Here is a 20,795-nt window from a genome sequence, read left to right on the forward strand (position 1 = left end):
GCATGCATGTAGTATATATGTAGTATGCATGTTGCATGCATGTGGTATATATGTAGTATGTATGTATGTTGCATGCATGTAGTATATATGTAGTATGCATGTTACATGCATGTAGTATATATGTTATATGTATGTATGTTGCATGCATGTAGTATGTATGTAGCATGTATGTAGTATGCAGGGCTGTGGAGTCGGTAAGCCACAGTTGCGACTCCGACTCCGACTCCTGGATTTTATCAGGCTCCGACTCCGACTCTGACTCCTTCATAAATGGCCAATTCATAACAACAAATTTACTGTTGTAAAATATTAAACATCGTGCTTATTCAGTTTCTCACCATCATATAAGTAATCAGACCACTTAGAGCAAAAACTACATTTATTAGAATACAATTAGAATATAGCAAATAACTTTTATAAACTTTTCTAAACTGTAAGTAAATATGCAATAAACACTTTTAGGCAGTTAATAAGAAGAAATCTATAAATTTGTCCTCAGAAAAAGTATTGCCTCTGTCAGATCCTCCTTCATGGATGCCCTCAAATCTGATCTAATTATTTTGAGAGCAGAGAACAACCTCTCTACACTAACTTGTGTTGGTGGCAAAGCAGTAACCACTCGGGCAACATCTCTGACAATGTCAGGATACAGAGGAATCGCTTGTTGCACTGTTATTTTTGATGAACGGTCAAATTTCTCAATTTCTTTTAGTGCACATGAAAAATTCTGCTGAAATGTACTGGCTGTGTTCCTTGATGGGGATGACTCTTCTTCTATGCGGGAACGCTTTGCACGGTCCTTGTGATCCAAATATTTTTTTAAATTAAATTCTTCATCAGTTGATGATGAGGGTGAAGATGTGGCAGGACGACCAAATTCTTCTTGTTCCTCCTGACTGTTCTGCAACCCTTTCATCCTTACTGCTATTTCAAACAGAGCTTCTTTTCCTTTACTTAGCTGTTGATCATCTAGAAGAATCCGATGCATTGGGTCTACATAAACAGCTGCCAAAAGAATGTTATTTTGTAATAGTAGCTCCTCTCTCCGTTTCATTGATGTAGCAATGCCACTTGCAATTAACCCTCCTCTTTGGGACAGGCGAAACATCAGGTTCTTCCACTCCTTTAAGAAAATACCTGGAGTTAAGTCCTCTGCTTGTAATTTTTTAGTCACTGTAAATGGGTGCTCTAGCAATTTTTCCAGCTCAGTCACCTGATTCCACTGACTTTCATTTAGCGTCAGTTGAGGGTTAGCCATGTGTACAAGAAAGGTTTTTCAGATCAACCAAGCGCTGAATCATTAAGTAAGTACTGCCCCATCGTGTGGCTTGATCAATAATTGCCCCTTTTCCAGCACGTCTCTTCAAAATTGAGTCAACTTTAGGGGTTCTGGCAACAGTAGCCAATTTTCTCACCTTGCCAATCAGTGCAGCAGCATGTCCTTCTTGCAGACTGTCTCTTATAGCCAGCTGTAGCGTATGCACAACACAGCGCATGTGATGAATGAAAAAACATATTGACACAGTTTCAACAAGATCATTTAAACTATCATGTTGCTGTTCATCTGAAGCAACTTCAGTTTGCTCCTCAGTTACAATACTGTGTTCCTCTATTTCAAACATTTCTGTGTCTGTGGACCCAGAATGTTCTTCTACCTGCTGGTCACCATCATTACTCTCATTCATTAGCTTAATAGTACTTATATTTAAAGCATTGTCAGTTACGACAGAAAGAACTTGCTCTTTTTTAAGTTCATAGTCTTGCAGAACCTTTTCCACCAAGACCTGGAGAAACTCACTGGTGTGATGAGCTTTGGTGTCTTTTACTGCCAATGTCTTGGTAACTATTTCATTTTTGTCACAAACAAATCGGACATTGATGGCAAAATAGTTCACTCTGTGACGTGTGCAGGCATCCATTTTAAGAAACAGAAAGCGTCCCTTGAGAGTTTTTTAAGTTCTTCCTTTTGTTTAAAAGCTTCTTCGATAACTAATTTTCTAATACTCTCTCTCTCCAGAGAAACACCAAGCTTGCGGGCCATTTCCCCATTCAGACACATAAAAGCTGGTCGTGAAAATAATGAAATAGGCACACTATCCTTTACAACAAGCTCTATGATCTGTTTTTTAAATGTATCTACTGTCATTGTCACAGTAACTTTGTCACTGACAAAATATCTTGCAACTGATGGCTGCAAAGTTCTCTGCTCCTTTGTTTAGCTGGAAGAGCTGGGCACTGGTTCATTGGTTTGGATGCAGTCTTTCTCATCCACTGCTTTCAGTACTTCTGGATGAAAGCGCTGTAAATGTCTCTTTAGATTAGAAGCTCTGGTAGGAGCATTTTTATCTTTGCCTGAATATGCACTCATCTTGGCTTCACAGCATTTGTTTTTGTCTGGATCATTTGTCATACACTGACAGACATGTTTTCTATCTTGAGTGATGGTGAAATGTTCAAATACAGCTGATTTAATGTGATGCTTCTTTGACATTCTCAGGTTTTTAATTCTGCATTCACAATCCAAATGACAATTGTTTTTCCTAAAAACAATTGTACAAAATTATTGCCAGGTCGTACAACTGATATAGTGGTCAGTAATACTGTTATTATTCCTCATGTACTCACAGTTAACTGATGCAAAGTTTGTTGAAAGGATAATACTTCTTACAGTCTTCCTCTTCTGAGTAGCAGGCAGCTGTGAGATGCTTGGAAGACGCACACCTAGTATGATCTAGTCTAGAGGAGGAGCTTTACTACTAAGAATTTGCAACACATTTTCACTTTCAGTTTCATACATTGTAAGTAGGGGGGTTGGGGCAGCATGAGGTTAACCAAGTATAAGATGAGATAAGGGCAGTGGAGAACAGTGACACACAAGAAGAAATGTCTCTATCTCCAGCAGAACTGCTTATCACTGTTGTTCATAGTTTGATAGAACATATATATTTGAGTAACATTTATAAAATTCATATGAAAGTTCAATTATGAAATATTAATACATTTTTTTTAAAGCTGGAGTCGGAGTCGGTACATTTCTACCGACTCCGACTCCAACCAAAACTAACTCCGACTCCACGACTCCGACTCCACAGCCCTGGTAATATGCATGTTGCATGTAGTATATATGTAGTATATATGTATGTTGCATGCATGTAGTATATATGTAGTATGCATGTTGCATGCATATAGTATATATGTTGTCTATATGTATGTTGCATGCATGTAGTATATATGCTGTATATATGTATGTTGCATGCATGTGGTATATATGTGGTATATATGTAGTATGTATGTTGCATGCATGTAGTATATATGTAGTATGCATGTTGCATGCATGTAGTATATATGTAGTATGTATGTTGCATGTAGTATATATGTATGTTGCATGCATGTAGTATATATGTAGTATGCATGTACTATACATGTTGTATATATGTATGTTGCATGCATGTAGTATATATGTTGTATATATGTATGTTGCATGCATGTGGTATATATGTAGTATGCATGTAGTATATATGTGGTATATATGTAGTATGCATGTTGCATGCATGTGGTATATATGTAGTATGTATGTTGCATGCATGTAGTATATATGTAGTATGCATGTTGCATGTAGTATATATGTAGTATATATGTATGTTGCATGCATGTAGTATATATGTGGTATATATGTAGTATGCATGTTGCATGCATGTGGTATATATGTAGTATGTATGTTGCATGCATGTAGTATATATGTAGTATGCATGTATGTAGTATATATGTTGTATGTATGTATGTTGCATGCATGTAGCATATATGTAGTATGTATGTAGCATGTATGTAGTATGTATGTTGCATGTATGTAGCATGTATGTAGTATGTATGTAGCATGTAGTATGTATGTAGTATGTATTTTTTTTTTTTACATTCAACACATTAGCCGGATGATGGGACTACTACTGTCCCATCATTGGCTAATGTGTCAATCACCGTCATGGTAGCAGGCATCGCCCAATGGGACTTGTAGTTCCATCGGACGATGCCTGCACAGACCCCTGCAGCCTGTACACACCCCCGGACAGTCGGTTCAGACCACCGGCAGGCCGGCACAGCCCTCCGGCAGGCCGGTACAGACCCCCGGCAGTCCGCACAGACCTCTGGCAGGCCGGCACAGACCCCCGGAAGGTCCGTACACACCCCCGAGAGGCTGTACAAGGACAGAAAAGGGTTTTTCTTATTCCGATACCGGAAGTCCCATAGACCTGAATGGGACTTCCGGTATCGGAATCGGCGATACCAGATACTTTTTTCGTTTCGGGCCGATACCATCCGATCCGATATTTTAGGGTATCGGATGGTATCGCTCAACACTAATTGTAAGGCATCCTATCTACTAGGTAATCCCGCAAAATAGCTGCTATGGGAATCAAAAACTAGTAGGGCCCATTTCAACAAACAGGTAAGATAGGTAGGAAACCATGGATAATAGGGAGATGGAGAATTTAAAGGGTTGTTATTAGTGATGAGTGAGTATACTAGCATGCTCGGGTGTGATCTCCGAGTATTGGATATGCTCGGAAATTTAGTTTCTGTCGCCGTAGCTGCAATATTTACGGCTGCTAGCCAGCCTGAATACATGTGGGGATTGCCTGTTTGTTAGGATATCCCCACGTATTCAGGCTGTCTAGCAGCGGCAAATCATGCAGCTACGGCGACAGAAACTAAATCTCCAAGCACATCCAAATACTTGGAGATCACCCGAGCATGCTCAGGAAATCTCAAATAATGAGTATACTCGAACATGACTAGTTCCTATAGATCATTGCTACATTCCCTCCTTTTTGCTTTATAACTACGATATATCACTATATGTATTCTACTGCCCTTTACCTTTGTTGTGTACTATCACTGTGTGACTGCATTTTTTATAATAATGTGACATCACTGTGTGCATTTTCAGTGTGCCATGACATTATTGGGCATATGTTCTTTGCATCATTACATCACTATGTGCATTATCCGTATACTCTGACATTACTGCACTTCCTTTTTCTCCTGAGCCATCACTGTGGGTCTTTGCATTTTTATCATAGTTGTGACGTTACTTTGTGTATTATCTCTGTATTCTTCCATTACTGCAATTCATTTTTGTGCTGTGACATCAATGTGTGCCTTATTGCGGTAAGGCCTGACTTTAAAGAGTTATTACCATCTTAGCAAGTTATCCAAAGGACATGTGATAATTTGCTCATCAAGGGTGTCTCTACCACTCGCCAATCCCAAGAACATGGATTTGAAGTGCCAAACAATGGTGTGTGAAAAAACCACCAACCTCCATATATCTACAACACGATAAGATACGATACGATACACTTTATTGATCACGAGGTAAATTATGGTATTACAGCAGCGTTACAAACAGCATTCCAAACATTACAACATTACAAACAGCATTACATAAGGTAATTCCTAGACACAGATTTTTCACATGACTAACCACATTACGTAACAAATTTGTGTAAGTGCAGGTGCTTAAATGCATTGGAACTGCTATGGGCAGCAAAAATATCAGGGTAGAGTGGATTTTTGATATGCGTTGCTTGTTTATCACAATGCAAATTATCTCAGGAAAAAATGGTTTAATGTCAATGCATTTCACAGTCCATTTGATTTTATCTGTGGTTGTCCTGAAGGAGTCAGATGGATTCTGAAAAGTGTTGAAATTATATCACTTTTTTCTAAAATCATTTGGATTGTGTTACATCAGCAGCACATATCAAAAATCCACTATACCCTTATATCTCTCTGAAAACACTCATGGATATTGCAGCAGCTGAGAGTTTTGCGTTATCAGTTGTTGTGTCTTAGACCTTCAGGTGAGCTTATACCTTTTTTTCTCACCAGTTTACTTGGCTAAGACCTTATTGCACTTTTGCCTTTTATATAGCTAAGGGAAGTAAAATGGCTCTCCAGTATGCCAACTTTTTCTTGGCTAAACTGGGAAATTACTTCATCATCCTCCGTTCTAACTGGAACGTCTGAACTATCTTATTCCAGAATACCCACTGCACCCCAGAATCCCATGAACTCCTCTTCCTCTGTTCTAACTGACCTCCTTCTCTCCTCCACACTTATTAGTTCCTCACACAACTGCCTCCAAGATTTCTCCCGAATATTCCCCATCCTCTGGAATTCCACGCCTCAACACGTCCGATTATCCACCACCCTCGGATCCTTCAGACGGAACCTGAAAACCCATCTCTTCAGGAAAGCCTACAGCCTGCAATGACCATTCTGCCGCCTCACCACCGCCAGAGCTGCCGCACCCCCGACCTTCTGTCTCTTCCCCACTATCCCGTAGAATGTAAGTCCGCAAGGACAGGGTCCTCTCCCCTCCGTACCAGTCTGTCATCGTAAATTTGTTTACTGTAAATGATTTCTATAACTTTGTATGTAACCCCCTTCTCATGTACAGCACCATTTTTTGATGCTGCTATATAAATAATAAGAATAATCATTCTGCTCCATCAAACCCTTGGCCTATTTCTGTTTCATTGATGATATCTTAATATTCTGGACGGAGTTTGAACAAGAACCTATTTTTTTTTTCAACTGGCTAACACAGTACCAGAAACTTTTTTTTTTTTCTTTAAACAGTGGTGGAATATATATTAGACAGTCAACATCTGTGTCTAACAGCCGTGGTTGGAGGTGAGCTCGATAGCTGCTGTTAATCATTTAGATGCTGCTGTCAATCTCAGTGCACAGGCTTGCTGCGATGGAGAGAGACTGATAGGTTACCATGGCAACTGGGAGCCCCTTGAAGGCCTTTGTGGCTGCCATCTTGGTACTCCTGTGAATCTTGGCCTGCGTCAGGTATTCAAAGAAGACCATTATATATATATATATATACACTCACTGGCCACTTTATTAGGTACACCATGTAGTAAGGGGTTGGACCCCCTTTTGCCTTCAGAACTGCCTCAATTCTTCGTGGCAGAGATTCAACAAGGTGCTGGAAGCATTCCTCAGAGATTTTGGACCATATTGACATGATGGCATCACACAGTTGGCGCAGATTTGTCGGCTGCACATCCCTGATGCGAATCTCCCGTTCCACCACATCCCAAAGATGCTCTATTGGATTGAGATCTGGTGACTGAGGAGGCCATTTGAGTACAGTAAACTCATTGTCATGTTCAAGAAACCAATCTGAGATGATTCGAGCTTTATGACATGGCGCATTATCCTGCTGAAAGTAGCCATCAGATGTTGGGTACATTGTGGTCATAAAGGGATGGACATGGTCAGCAACAATACTCAGGTAGGCTGTGGCGTTGCAACGATGCTCAATTGGTACCAAGGGGCCCAAAGAGTGCCCAGAAAAAATTCCCCACACCATGACACCACCACCACCAGCCTGAACCGTTGATACAAGGCAGGATGGATCCATGCTTTCATGTTGTTTACGCCAAATTCTGACCCTACCATCCGAATGTCGCAGCAGAAATCGAGACTCATCAGACCAGGCAACGTTTTTCCAATCTTCTACTGTCCAATTTCGATGAGCTTGTGCAAATTGTAGCCTCAGTTTCCTGTTCTTAGCTGAGAGGAGTGGTACCCAGTGTGGTCTTCTGCTGCTGTAGCCCATCTGCCTCAAAGTTCGACGCACTGTGCGTTCAGAGATGCTCTTCTGCCTACCTTGGTTGTAACGGGTGGCAATTTGAGTCACTGTTGCCTATCAGCTCGAACCAGTCTGCCCATTCTCCTCTGACCTCTGGCATCAACATGGCATTTCCGGCCACAGAACTGCCGCTCACTGGATTTTTTTTCTTTTTTGGACCATTCTCTGTAAACCCTAGAGATGGTTGTGCGTGAAAATCCCAGTAGATCAGCAGTTTCTGAAATTCTCAGACCAGCCCTTCTGGCACCAACAATCATGCCACGTTCAAAGGCACTCAAATCACCTTTCTTCCCCATACTGATGCTCGGTTTGAACTGCAGGAGATTGTCTTGACCATGTCTACATGCCTAAATGCACTGAGTTGCCGCCATGTGATTGGCTGATTAGAAATTAAGTCTTAACACACAGTTGGACAGGTGTACCTAATAAAGTGGCCAGTGAGTGTATATATATATATATATATTTAAACATATTTATTATGTCGCGTCCGTAAAAGTCCAGACTATCAAAATCTAAAATTAATTAACCCATTCAGTAAAGAGAAAAAAAAATTGAACCGTCAGAATTGTTTTGTTTTTCACTCACACTTCTCTAAGGCTATGTGCCCACGTAAGCAGAATTTTCCTGAGGAAAACCGGACTCTTTCCCAGGAAATACGCATTTGTTGCGCATTTTTTTTTGTGCGGATTTTTCGGGGGGTTTTCCGGAGCATCCTAATTCAATGAACATAGTGGCAAATCCACAGATTTTCTGCAAAATTAATGAACAGGCTGCGTTTTTTTTTTTTTTTTGCGGAAAAAACGCATCAAGGGCACAAAAATTGCGGAATGCATTTTAATAATGGGATGCTTAATGTATGCGTTTTTTAAGCGTTTTTGCAGGGGAAAAAAACGCTAAAAAAAACCGTGAAAATCCTGAACGTGGGAACACAGCCTAAAAAATGCAATGAAAAGCGATCGATACTTCGTATGTAGCCAAAATTGGTATCGAAACCATCTATAGCTCCATCCATGGAAAAAGAAAATGTCAGAAGTCACGGAAAATAACGACACAAACCAGTTTTTTTTTTTTACAAACTTCTGAATTGTTTTGGATAAAAGAAACCTATAATTTTTTTATCGCCATAATCGTACCGACCTGGAGAATCGCATTGCCACCACATTCTTACCATACATTTACAAAATAAAAAATGTACAAAAATAACAGGTGCAGTTTTTATTATTTTCTTTTTTTTTTTTTTTTTTTGCTGTAAAATACTTACAAATGAAAAATGACAAATCTACAGCCAAGAGGTCACAGAAAGAAAAAACATGGCTGAGGGAACTGGAGAGTCCCCACCAAGCAGCTGACTGCTCGACGTCACACAGAGAAGTCTCCATGAAGAAAAAGAAGAACGTCCAATAGAAACGCACGTCTTTATCAAGCCACTCCTATCCTCCAATCAAAAATCGCCATACTCTTCCTGACGCGTTCCTCTTCGCCAATCAGAGCGTTCTTTCTCTGGTAATCTGCCCTCTCTCGCTTATGTTTTCACAGCAACTGTAAAACTACAAAGAAGGAAGGCGGGAGATCTGCGCGGCCAATCAGGAATTACGTTACATGACTGACGGGTGAATGTGACCAATCACAGTGCAGCGTGCAGCTTTCCTGTCAGCGCTTCCGGTTTCCTCTCAGTGGCTGGCAGTCAGGAAGCTGCGGTGTAAACACTGTACCAAAGATAGCCGTGCGCCAACATGGCGGGGATAAAAGGTATGGCCGGACTCCATATATACTATGCAACAAGGCTCACGAAATTCAGTCCTGTGTATAAAGTATAACGAGGTCGATCTAATACTGGCCGTAAATGAAACAACTGCTGCAATTCTAGTGTAACAATTGACTTAACCCCTTCATGACTGTGCACTTTCTTTTTTTCTTTCTTTCCTCCCTTTCTTACAAGAGCCAGAACTTTTGTATTTTTTTTTATTGGTATCATTCTGGGCTTCGTACACCATCGTGATCGCTTTTAATTGCATTTTTTATAACGATGCATAATGTGTTTTTATTTTATTTTTTTGTTTTTAAAGGCGCTAAGCTGAGCTCGGGTGGCTCCCGTAAACGGCTGCCGTGCCACTCCTGCTTCCTCTTGTATCCCTGATTTCTTTTGCAAGTGAATTTCATTTGTTATCTTCCTAAACCTGAGCACATAGAAGGTGTGAATTGACGCCTGAGCTCGGCCTTGCGTCACGTGCGTCATCTAGTTCATTCTGGCCCCATATTATACAACTGGCGCTCAGGATGAAATAAGTAAGTGCCCCCACGTGCTCATTAGCCTCGGTCGAATCAGATACCGTATAAATTGTTAATAAATTATTGCTTCATTAAACTTTATTTATAAAGCTTTCTGGGCGACAGATCTACTCTGCATTACACCTGTAAGTGATAATTGTGGTTATTACTTTTTTTCATATTTTTGTTTTGTGTTTTTTAGCACTTGTCGCCTTATCATTTAGTGGAGCCATTGGTTTAACCTTTCTCATGCTGGGATGTGCCTTAGAGACTTACAAGTAAGGATCCTGTTATGTATTTGTGGTTGGCGTATAAATTGTTAAAGGGAATATACAATTTTAAACTATACCCCCTTCCTTGTCGGTGTTCTGTGTGTGTGATTCTTGAGCCTGCATCAAACCATCTGTCTGTCTCCAGCAGCAGTGAGTGGAGCTAAACTCAGTCCATCGCTTGTAACTCCTGAAGTGCTGCTGTCAAGCACTCAGGGGGGGGGGGTACTTTTACACTCACCCACACAACGTGATCCATGGGTTGATGTGGGGTTAATATTGCAGCTTGGCTCCTACTGAAGGCCCCTGTACCTGCCATAAGAATGCTCCTGTGAAGAACAGCCTCTTTCTGGTGTTCTTGGGAGACTGTGATTTTTTTTTTTTTTACTACTGAAATACCATGTGTTGCGGTATATAGTACATGCACACAGACGATCAGATTCGGGTCAGTAAATGCTGTGTACTTGCCCAGTGTCCAATCTGCAGTGTCCAGATGTTACAGCATAGTGGATAGGATTTCAAGAAATTCTATCTCCACTATGCGTCCAGAGGCGTCCGCGGATCACCTGCGGAGATGGACATGCGACGTGTCTCTCCAGACCGCAGCATGTCTATTTATCTCGCAGACACATGCGTCTCTGCAAGATAAATGTCACCCGTACAATGTATTGGATGTGGTGAATCCGTACGGTTCAACGAACGTATATATGCGAATTCACCTGCGTTTAATAGCCGGCAGCACTTTGGAGGCAGTGGACATGCGCTGCTTCCAAAGTGCTGCCAGTTCCTGATCGTGTGCGTGTACCCTGAGCGGACTAAAAAAAATAAAGTGATGAAAAAAATGTTTTTAAAAATTCAAATCACACCACCATTTTCCCCCATTAAGAGTGAAGAAATAAAAATAAAAAAAAAAAAAAGCATATGTGGTATTGCTGTGTCTGTGAAGTACAATCTATCAAAATATGCAATTAACTCAATTGGTAAATGCCTTAAGGAGAAAAAGAATTAAAAATGCTAGAATTGCGGATTTAGGTTGCCACAGCTCTGCCAAAGATTGCAATAAGGATATATCTGACCGCGGCATTTAACGCGTGCTTCCGGCCATCGGTCTGGAAATCCACCCACCGATGACACCCCCCCCCCCCCCCCCCCCATCACACGATGTGGGTCACTGGTGGGTTGTCACTTCCGGATTGCTGTGAGCTCCTCCCAGTGGTCGGCGCTCATAGCAAGTCAGCAATTCTGCTTTATAGAGGTGATCTGATCATCGCCTGTATAGACCAGAGCTAAATTCTAATCTCCCATGGAGACTATTGAAGCATGCCAAAAGTAAAAAAAAAAAAATATAAAAGTTCAAATCCACCCCCCTTTCGCCCCATTCAAAATAAAACAATAAAAAAATCAAACCTACACATATTGGGTATCGCCGCATTGAGAATCGGCCCATCTATCAATTAAAGAAAAGGATTAACCTGATCGCTAAACGTCATAGTGATAAAAAAAAAAAGTCAAAACCCCAGAATTACTTTTCTTTGGTCGCCGCGACATTGCATTAAAATGCAATAACAGGCAATCAAAAGATCGTCTCTGCATCAAAATGGTATCATTAAAAACGTCACCTCAGCACTATGAACTCCTAATGACCTGGAGAATCATAATGGCAGGTAATTTTTAGCATTTGGAGAACATAGTAAAAAAAAATCCAAAAAACCGTTGTAGAATTGCACTTTTTTTTGCAATTTTACCACAATTGGATTTTTTTTTCCTGTTTTTGAGTACACAATATGGTAAAACCAATGGTGTCGTTCAAAATTACAATTCATCCCGCAAAAAACAAGCCCTCATATGGCCATATTGACAGAAAAATATAAAAGTTCTGGGGAAGAAGGGGACCAAGAAACAAATGCAAAAACCAAAAAAGGGCTGCAGCGTGAAGGTGTTAAATAAAAAAAAAATATATATAAGTTTGGTATCACCATAATTGCACTGACCTGGTGAATCCTATTGCTAGATAATTTTTACTGCACAATGAACGTCATAAAAGCAGAAAAACAATGGCGGAAAAGCGTTTTTATATTTTTTTTACTTTTCAATTTCTCTAAATTTGGAAACTGCTTCTTCTTCTTGATGGTCTTTGTTCACAAGGTGGAGCGATGACTTCCCATCGACAGAACGTGACTACGGCAGCCAGTCACTGTCTACAGCGGGTCCTGTGCTGTCTATATTAGTGTACAGCCGAGCCCAGTGATTGGCTGCAGTGGTCACATGCAGTTGATGTCACTTCACCGCTGCAACCATGTAAACATTGACCACCTATTAGTAGCTCTGGCGCAGGAGACGGTATGCAAGACTGATTTTTCTATTTCTAAAAATATTTAGCTTTTGGGCTGTGAAAGTTTAAAAGTGGAACACACCTTTAACCTTCCTGATGATCAGTTGCTTATGTCACAGCCCTTTAAGGCTGTGTGCACACGCTGTGGATTAGGTGCGGATTCATCCGCGCGAATTTTGTAAAATCCGCAGGTGAAACCGCAGGTCAAAATACCTGCGGTTTTACCTGCGGATTGCTCTGCGGTTTTTCATCTCCTCAATGGAGGAGATGGCAAACCGCAGGAGAATCCGCAGAAAGAATTGACATGTCAATTCTTTCTGCGGATTGAAAACCGCAGATAATCCGCGCGGAAAATTTCGCACCGTCTGCATTGCGGTTTTTGATTCCCATAGGGAATCATGGTACTGTACACCGCAGCAGAAACTGCTGCGGGTCCGCATCGGCCAAAACCGCTGCGGAACCGCAGCAAAATCCGCAGCGTGTGCACACAGCCTTAGTGCCACCAGCTGTTTTTGTCCCTAGTTTCCCCTGTTCTTCAGGAAAGTCCTTTCTGTTACCTAAATTCTCTCTTCTTTTTTTCAGAACCTATTGGCCCCTCTTTGTTTTAATATTTTACGTTATTAGCCCCATTCCACATTTTATTGCCACAAGAGTCAGTGATGACAGCGATGCAGCGAGCAGTGCCTGCCGAGAATTGGCGTACTTTTTCACTACTGGGATTGTGGTCTCTGCATTTGGCCTTCCCATTGTTCTTGCCAGGATGCATGTGGTACGTAATGTATGATTCCCATGGAAGAGGTTAACCTCAAAGTAATATGTCAGTAAAAAATCTTGACCATTGGAAGTTTGGATTTTTGTAAGTCCCATTCATTTGAAAAGATAATGAGTTGGTATGTGAAAACAGTGTCTCATGTTTTCTGTATTATGTGGAATTGCAGCAGCTGAAATAATTACTCTCACTAAACTTTTAGATCATATTTTTTAGGAGCAGCTCCTTTTATATATGTATTGAATGTAAAAACAGTTAATGTGTTTAACTTTAAGCAATATTTTACAATTTAACCATATAAATAATCTACATGAGTTATCCTATATTGTACTCCAGAGCTGAACTCGCTATTCTCCTGATGCAGTCACTGTGTGCATACAGGTGCTTCTCACAAAGATAGAATATCATCAAAAAGTTTGTTTATTTCAGTTCTTCAATAGAAAAGGTAAAACTCGTATATTGTATAGAGTCAGACTCATTACACACAGTGATCTATTTCACGTGTTTATTTCTGTTAATGTTGATGATTATGGCTTACAGCCAATGAAAACCCAAAAGTCATTATCTCAGTAAATTAGAATACTGTATAACACTGACTTGAAAAATAATTTTAAAATCTGAAATGTTGGCCTACTGAAATGTATATTCAGCAAATGCACTCAGTATTTGGTCGGGGCTCCTTTGGCATCAATGCGGCGTGGCATGGAGGTGATCAGTCTGTGGCACTGCTGAGGTGTTATGGAAGCTCAGGTTGCTTTGATAGCAGCCTTCAGTTCATCTGCATTGTTGGGTCTGGTGTCTCTCATCTTCCTCTTGACAATGCTTCAAAGATTCTCTATGGGGTTAAGGTCAGGGGAGTTTGCTGGCCAATCAAGCACAGTGATACTGTTGTTTCGTCCTGCTGGAGAATTAAATTGCCTTCTCCAAAAAGTTTGTCGGCAACGGGAAGCATGAAGTGCTCTAAAATATCCTGGTAGACGGCGGCGCTGACTTTGGTCTTGATAAAACACAGTGGACCTACATCAGCAGATGACATGGCTCCCCAAACTATCACTGATTGTGGAAACTTCACACTAGACCTCCAGCAGCTTGGATTGTGACCTCTCCACTCTTCCTCCAGACTCTGGGACCTTGATTTCTAAGGTCTAGTGTGAAGTGTCTACAATCAGTGATGGTTTGGGGAGCCATGTCATCTGCTGGTGTAAGTCCACTGTATTTTATCAAGACCAATGTCAGCGCAGCCGTCTGCTCGGAAATTTTAGAGCACTTCATGCATGACTCTGCCGACAAGCTTTTTGGTAATGGAAATGTCATTCTCCAGCAGGACTTGGCACCTGTCCACACTGCCAAAAGTACCAATACCTGGTTTATAAGCAACAGTATCACTGTGCTTGCTTGGCCAGCAAGCTCGCCTGACCTTAAAGGGAACCTGCGATGCTAGGTATTAATCCGGTCAGAAGGAGTGCAGAGAAGGGGGAGGTGGGTTTAAAATCTTCTTTTTATTGCATAATCCACAACACTTTTTGACAGGATCATCTGTCTTCCTCAGACTGCCACCTGCTGAAAACAGATAATCCTGTCAAAAAGCGTTGTGGATTATGCAATAAAAAGAAGATTTTAAACCCACCTCTCCCTTCTCTGCGCTCCTTCTGACCAGGTTAATACCTAGCATCGCATTTACCCTCCTCTCCAGAGGTACCCGGCTGGAGCTGCATTGTGCCCCAAACTGCGCACGGCTGGCACTCCTTAAAGACCGTTATTACCGCTATGCACTCCTTAAATACTGTTATTACCGCTATCTGAACTTAAAGGGAACCTGTCACCCCCTCCCTGGCATTTTTAAGTAAAAGAGCCACCTTGTGCAGCACTAATGCTGCATTCTGTCAAGGTGGCTCTTTTACTTAGCGTCCCTTCCACCGCAGAAATAATCGTTTTTAAAATTGTTCAAAAATACCTGATTTTTGACCGGGGGGGGGGGGGGGTAGGTCTTTCCCCCTCTGACAGACGCCTCGCATCCATCAGTCATTTCTTTCTTCTTTATGATTTCACACTGCGGGGCTGGGAATCTTGGGAATGAGAGCCGCAGAGAACTACTGCGCATGCCCAAGATTCCCAGCCCCACAGTGTGAATAAATCATAAGCGACTGCGGGGCGGGATCTCTGGCCACGCGATATGGAGACCGGGATGTGATCTGAGACGTCGGGCAGCGCTAATTGCGCATGCCCACGAAACTATAGTACAGCGCAGGCGCCAGCATTTCAAAAGAACACTGAGGAGGCGGCGCCAAACACTGAAGAAAGAAATGACTGATGGATGAGAGGCGTCTGTCAGAGGGGGAAAGACCTGCCCCCCTGTCAAAATTCAGGTATTTTTGAACAATTTTAAAAACGATTATTTCTGCGGTGGAAGGGACGCTAAGTAAAAGAGCCACCTTGACAGAATGCAGCATTAGTGCTGCACAAGGTGGCTCTTTTACTTAAAAATGCAAATGGAGGGGGTAACAGGTTCCCTTTAAAACCATAAAGAATCCATGGGGTATTGTCAAGAAGAAGATGACACCAGACTCCACAATGCAGATGAGCTGAAGGCTGCGATCAAGTCAACCTGGGCTTCTATAACACCTCAGCAGTGCCACAGGCTGATCGCCTCCATGCCACGCCGCATTGATGCAGTAACTGATGCAAAAGGAGCCTCGACCAAGTATTGAGTGCATTTACTGAACATACATTTCCGTAGGCCAACATTTTGGATTTTTAAAATCATTTTTCAAGCTGGTGTTGTAAAGTATTCTAATTTACCGAGATAATGACTTTTGGGTTTTCATTGGCTGTAAGCCATAATCATCAACATTAACAGAAATAAACACTTGAAATAGATCACTCTGTTTGTAATCACTGTATATAATGAGTTTCACTTTCTGTATTGTCGAACTGAAATAAATTAACTTTTTGATGATATTCTAATTTTGTGAGAAGCACCTGCACATTACATTACTGATCCTGAGTTACATCCTGCATTATATTCCAGAGCTGCACTTACTATTCTGCTGGTACAGTCACTGTGTACATACATTACATTACTGATCCCGAGTTACATCCTGTATTATACCCCAGAGCTGCACTCACTATTCTGCTGGAGCAGTCACTGTGTACATCCATTAAATTACTGATCCTGAGTTACATCCTGTATTATACCCCAGAGCTGCACTCACTATTCTGCTGGTGCAGTCACTGCGTACATACATTACATTACTGATCCCGAGTTACATCCTGTATTATACCCCAGAGCTGCACTCACTATTCTGCTGGTGCAGTCACTATGTACAAACATTACATTACTGATCCTGAGTTACATCCTGTATTATACCCCAGAGCTGCACTCATTATTCTGCTGGTGCAGTCACTGTGTACATACATTACATTACTGATCCTGAGTTACATCCTGCATTATATTCCAGAGCTGCACTCACTATTCTGCTGGTGCAGTCACTGTGTACATACATTACATTACTGATCCTGAGTTACATCCTGTATTATACCCCAGAGCTGCACTCACTATTCTGCTGGTGCAGTCACTGTGTACATACATTACATTACTGATCCTGAGTTACATCCTGTATTATACTCCAGAGCTGCACTTGCAGTTCTGCATAACTTTTTTGTTCAGTCTGGAAAGCAGCTTGATCTGTTTTTCGTAACAATAAAGTCTGTATGAAAGGGACGATAACACATGAGGGTCCCGTTAAGTCATTTATTAACGGATCCGTTACTGTTCATTGTGCCTCACAGACATGGTTAAGTTCAGCGGATTGTGTTCTGTGGGATAAGATAAGAATCCATTTATGTTTCAGTGAGGAAAGTCACTTTTAGTATAAATATGTGACTCTTCAGATTTTGTATTAGTCAATGCCTGATGAAGAGACCCGAGTAGTCTCGAAAGCTTGCAATGTGTTACCATCTTTTCAGTTAGCCATTAAAAGGTATCAACCACTGAGGACTCTCAATTCTGAATATTTTTAGTGTACCAGACATTCAGAGATTAAACGTTTGTGTGCAATCACAGACTTGTAATCTACAGATGAGCGAACTGATTCACAGGACCCTGGTCCAGGGGCCACGTCAGTAGTCATTGGCCACCGGACGAGAGCACTGCAGACTGCCTCATACCTGCCGCTATCCTCGACCCCTTTTCTGACAAGTAGCCCTGATGCAACATTGTGCATGCGTCAGGCTGCAGCAATGACATTTGTACCAGGCCTACAGATCAGAAGAACAAAACCGTTGGCACAACCCTAAGACGTGGTGCACAAGTAGGATCCCAATCCATGATCTTCAATAGGACTCGGGCACACAGAACGCTCACTGATTAACGAGAGACGGCCCCAGGTGCCTCCTCATTTACTACTGGCCTTGTTTATGCCCAATCTCTAAGAGCTCACAGTACAACATAGGGTACTTTGATGAAGGTCATACAGACCGAAACGTCTTAATGTATGTACTGTACTTTATTAAATCACCTTTTGCATTGGAATCCACTTGTGTGTGCCAAGTTTATATATTGAAGTTAACAGATCAGAAGAGACTCCAGGGAGGCAGTCTGCAAGGTTCCTGCCCTGCGGCCACGGACTGCTGACATAGCCGCTGAACCAGGGTGAATATATTTGCTGACCACGGTGCGATTTTGAGAAATGCCACCTGATGGTGCTCATGTCCCTCATATTTACAACCTAATAGGACAGACCTCGGGAGGCTTTGCAGAAGCTTTTTCCAGGCTATTATCTCATCTGTCAAAATAATCCTTGGGGCGGTGAGATTTAGGCTAAGTTTTCAGATAGAAAAACAGATTTTATTGGAGAAGCGATCACCAAGGCAGTTACTGAATAATTGCAACATGATTTTCTGGAAGCTTTCATTGCACAGTTTGTGCGCAGAGAACTAAGAAAATATTTACCACCATCGTGTAACTAGAACCGTATGTGCCCATGATACTCCCCAGTTACAGCTTTAATATGCTTTTTATGTTGCAGGAAAGGCTGGGAACCTGTGCCCTGCTCTGCCCATAGGGACTCATTTACCATTGCAGCTCCAAAATCCTTACGGATTCCATACTGTACTAGTGTTAGTCTGTGAGGTTTTGTCATCCCATCCTATAAGGGGATAGTATATTGCTGGGATATGCCATTACTTTCTTATTGGTGGGGGTCTGACATCTGAAGTTCCCACTTATTCTGAGACTGAAAAGGCTGTAGCGCTGATTTATCATTGCGTCTCCAGTTATTCCACCACACAGCAACACGCTGTCCTTCGACAGGAAACTTCAGCAAAGCCCTATACAAGTGGAACAGCGCTGAGCTGTGGTTCTCTGCATCGCTTATAAGGGCCCAGGGCTGAATCAGCGGTCTGGCCTTTTACTCTCGGGATCCGTGAGACCCCAGAGGTTAGACCCTAACCGATCATACTGTGATTGTATATATTTAGCTATATATAATCAGGTTGTGAGATAGGAATACCTCTTAGCAGAAGGTCTGTCTGTAAAAGAAATAAAGCCTATAACAGCATCTTGTCCACAAAACAATATAGTAACAAAAGCATCTGAAATGCACACATGGAAATTCTCATTAATGTGTTCAGTTCATTTGTACCCTGTTTGCTAGCGCACATGGGTAGTTTTTTGCACGGACACCCTGGTAAAATGAATAGTGCCATTAAAAACTACAAGTCGTCCTGCAAAAAAAAAAAGCCCTCCTATGACTCTGTAGACAAAAAATAAGAAAAAAGTAATGGCACTTTAAAGAATGGGAGGAAAAAATGAAAAATTGGCTATGACATACAGGGCCTAAGAGGTGTTTAACACTTCCAGTAGTTTCTAAGAGTTTGCCACTAGGTGGCGTCTGAGGACAATAGCAGAAATAGGTGATTTGTCTGCAAATATTTCAGTGTGAAAATTTTCTTACTTGATTGCTTGTTGTGTATTTTCTTTCAGATCCTCTGGGGAGCATGCGGCCTGGTCCTTGCAGGGAATGCTGTGATTTTCCTAACGATTCTGGGATTTTTCATTGTCTTTGGAAGAGGCGATGACTTTAGCTGGGAGCAGTGGTGAACAGCAGCAGCCACTCCTCATATTGTATAGACAGCCGCATGCTTATCCTCTGTATATACAACACTAGTATATTGATTATGGCCAATATATCTAATGATGAGGGAGCAGCGGGAGGCCGTACGTCCAGTTTTTCTCAAATATGGTTAGTTTTGTAAACTTTCCTATTGTGATAAAAACTTTTTTTTTTCTGAAAGACGTACGTGTTTTACACGTGTATTCTTGTCTGTCTTTTATAAATGTATATCACATTGAGACTTGGAATATTCAGCGTGTCATTTCTACTGCTTTTTATGTGTTCTTATTTTTTTTTTTGAGACTGAAGCACTTTTCCATATTTGTAAAAATTTATGCAGAAAGGTTAAAAAAATGTAAAAATCAGATGACACTTTTTTTGTATAACTTTTGGCTTAAAATGATTCATAATTGGTAATATTTGTGATTTTAATATAACTTTAATAACTTTTTACTGTTTCATCCATTAGGTTTTTTTTTTGTCTTCTGCAAAGTAGAATTTTTTTTTTTTTTGTCTAGTCTTTCTTTCCATTAATTGAGTTTTTTAATTATCCGTTCATGCTTCCTATGAGGGTCTATGGCTCACCCTTTCCTACCAGACGACATCTCTCACAAGCTCGGGTGGTCCATTTTACTACAAGGGCAGCCACTCATCTGAATAGTCATGGACTAATAATTTTCCCTGCAGCTGTCAGTAAAGTTTGGTTTAGTGCCTCCAACTAGTGATCAGCAAATCTGCAGAATTTTAACTTCCTAATATATCTTTAAACCAGCTTGTGTATTATATGTAATACTTGGTCTGCAATAAAGATATGTAGATATATGCTCCAATATCTTACTTAGAAAAGTGTTCGATTGTACAATTTACATTGCCGTCATCCACCACTAGAGGGAGCTCACTGAAGGAATATTTGTCATAGCGTTCTATATAGACATTGGGCTCCCTCTAGTGGTGGCTGCAGGCAGTGTGGATTTTACTATAAACTTTGTGTCTATGTAGCACATGAAAAGAGACTCCTGAGACCATGTAAATATTTTGGTAAATTTATCAGCACAGAAACTTTATTTTAGAAACTTCATGTTAAGGACGCAGTTCCCCTAACCGCTGTTTTTTGTTTCATTCTGTTTCCTCATAAGCCTTAAATAAACCATCCGTTGCCCTGATTATTGCGTCCTGTATAACCGCACATTCCACGGTGTCCGACCAATTTTACACATTTGCTTCATGGTATAATTTACATTCAAAGCCCTGACCACAGTTACTGGGAATGAAACCAGATCGCTTATCCATCCACTTGCCGAGTTTTATTCTGTAATTACACTGCCCAGAATCTGAGTCTTTTTTTTTTTTTTTTTCTCTCCTTTAGAATGGAAAT

The 20,795-nt window shown here is 41.1% G+C and overlaps 1 protein-coding gene across 2 annotated transcripts; it reads left to right on the forward strand.

The window, feature by feature from the left end:
• Nucleotides 1-9,232: 9,232 nt before the first annotated feature.
• Nucleotides 9,233-20,583, forward strand: LEPROT (leptin receptor overlapping transcript). Of its 2 annotated transcripts, none has more exons than XM_073544701.1 (4): nt 9,233-9,418; nt 10,140-10,215; nt 13,121-13,307; nt 19,291-20,583. In XM_073544701.1, exons 1-4 carry the CDS (start codon nt 9,403-9,405, stop codon nt 19,405-19,407), a joined length of 396 nt encoding a protein of 131 aa, XP_073400802.1. In that variant the 5' UTR covers nt 9,233-9,402; the 3' UTR covers nt 19,408-20,583. The 2 variants fall into 2 exon arrangements, with proteins under 2 accessions (XP_073400802.1, XP_073400803.1); XM_073544702.1 differs by lacking the exon at nt 9,233-9,418 and adding an exon at nt 9,741-9,955.
• The last annotated feature ends 212 nt before the right edge of the window (nt 20,584-20,795 follow it).

This window comes from Dendrobates tinctorius, unplaced genomic scaffold (genome assembly GCF_039654945.1).
Source record: "Dendrobates tinctorius isolate UK_male_01 unplaced genomic scaffold, ASM3965494v1 ptg000138l, whole genome shotgun sequence".
Classification (NCBI taxonomy): Eukaryota; Metazoa; Chordata; class Amphibia; order Anura; family Dendrobatidae; genus Dendrobates; species Dendrobates tinctorius.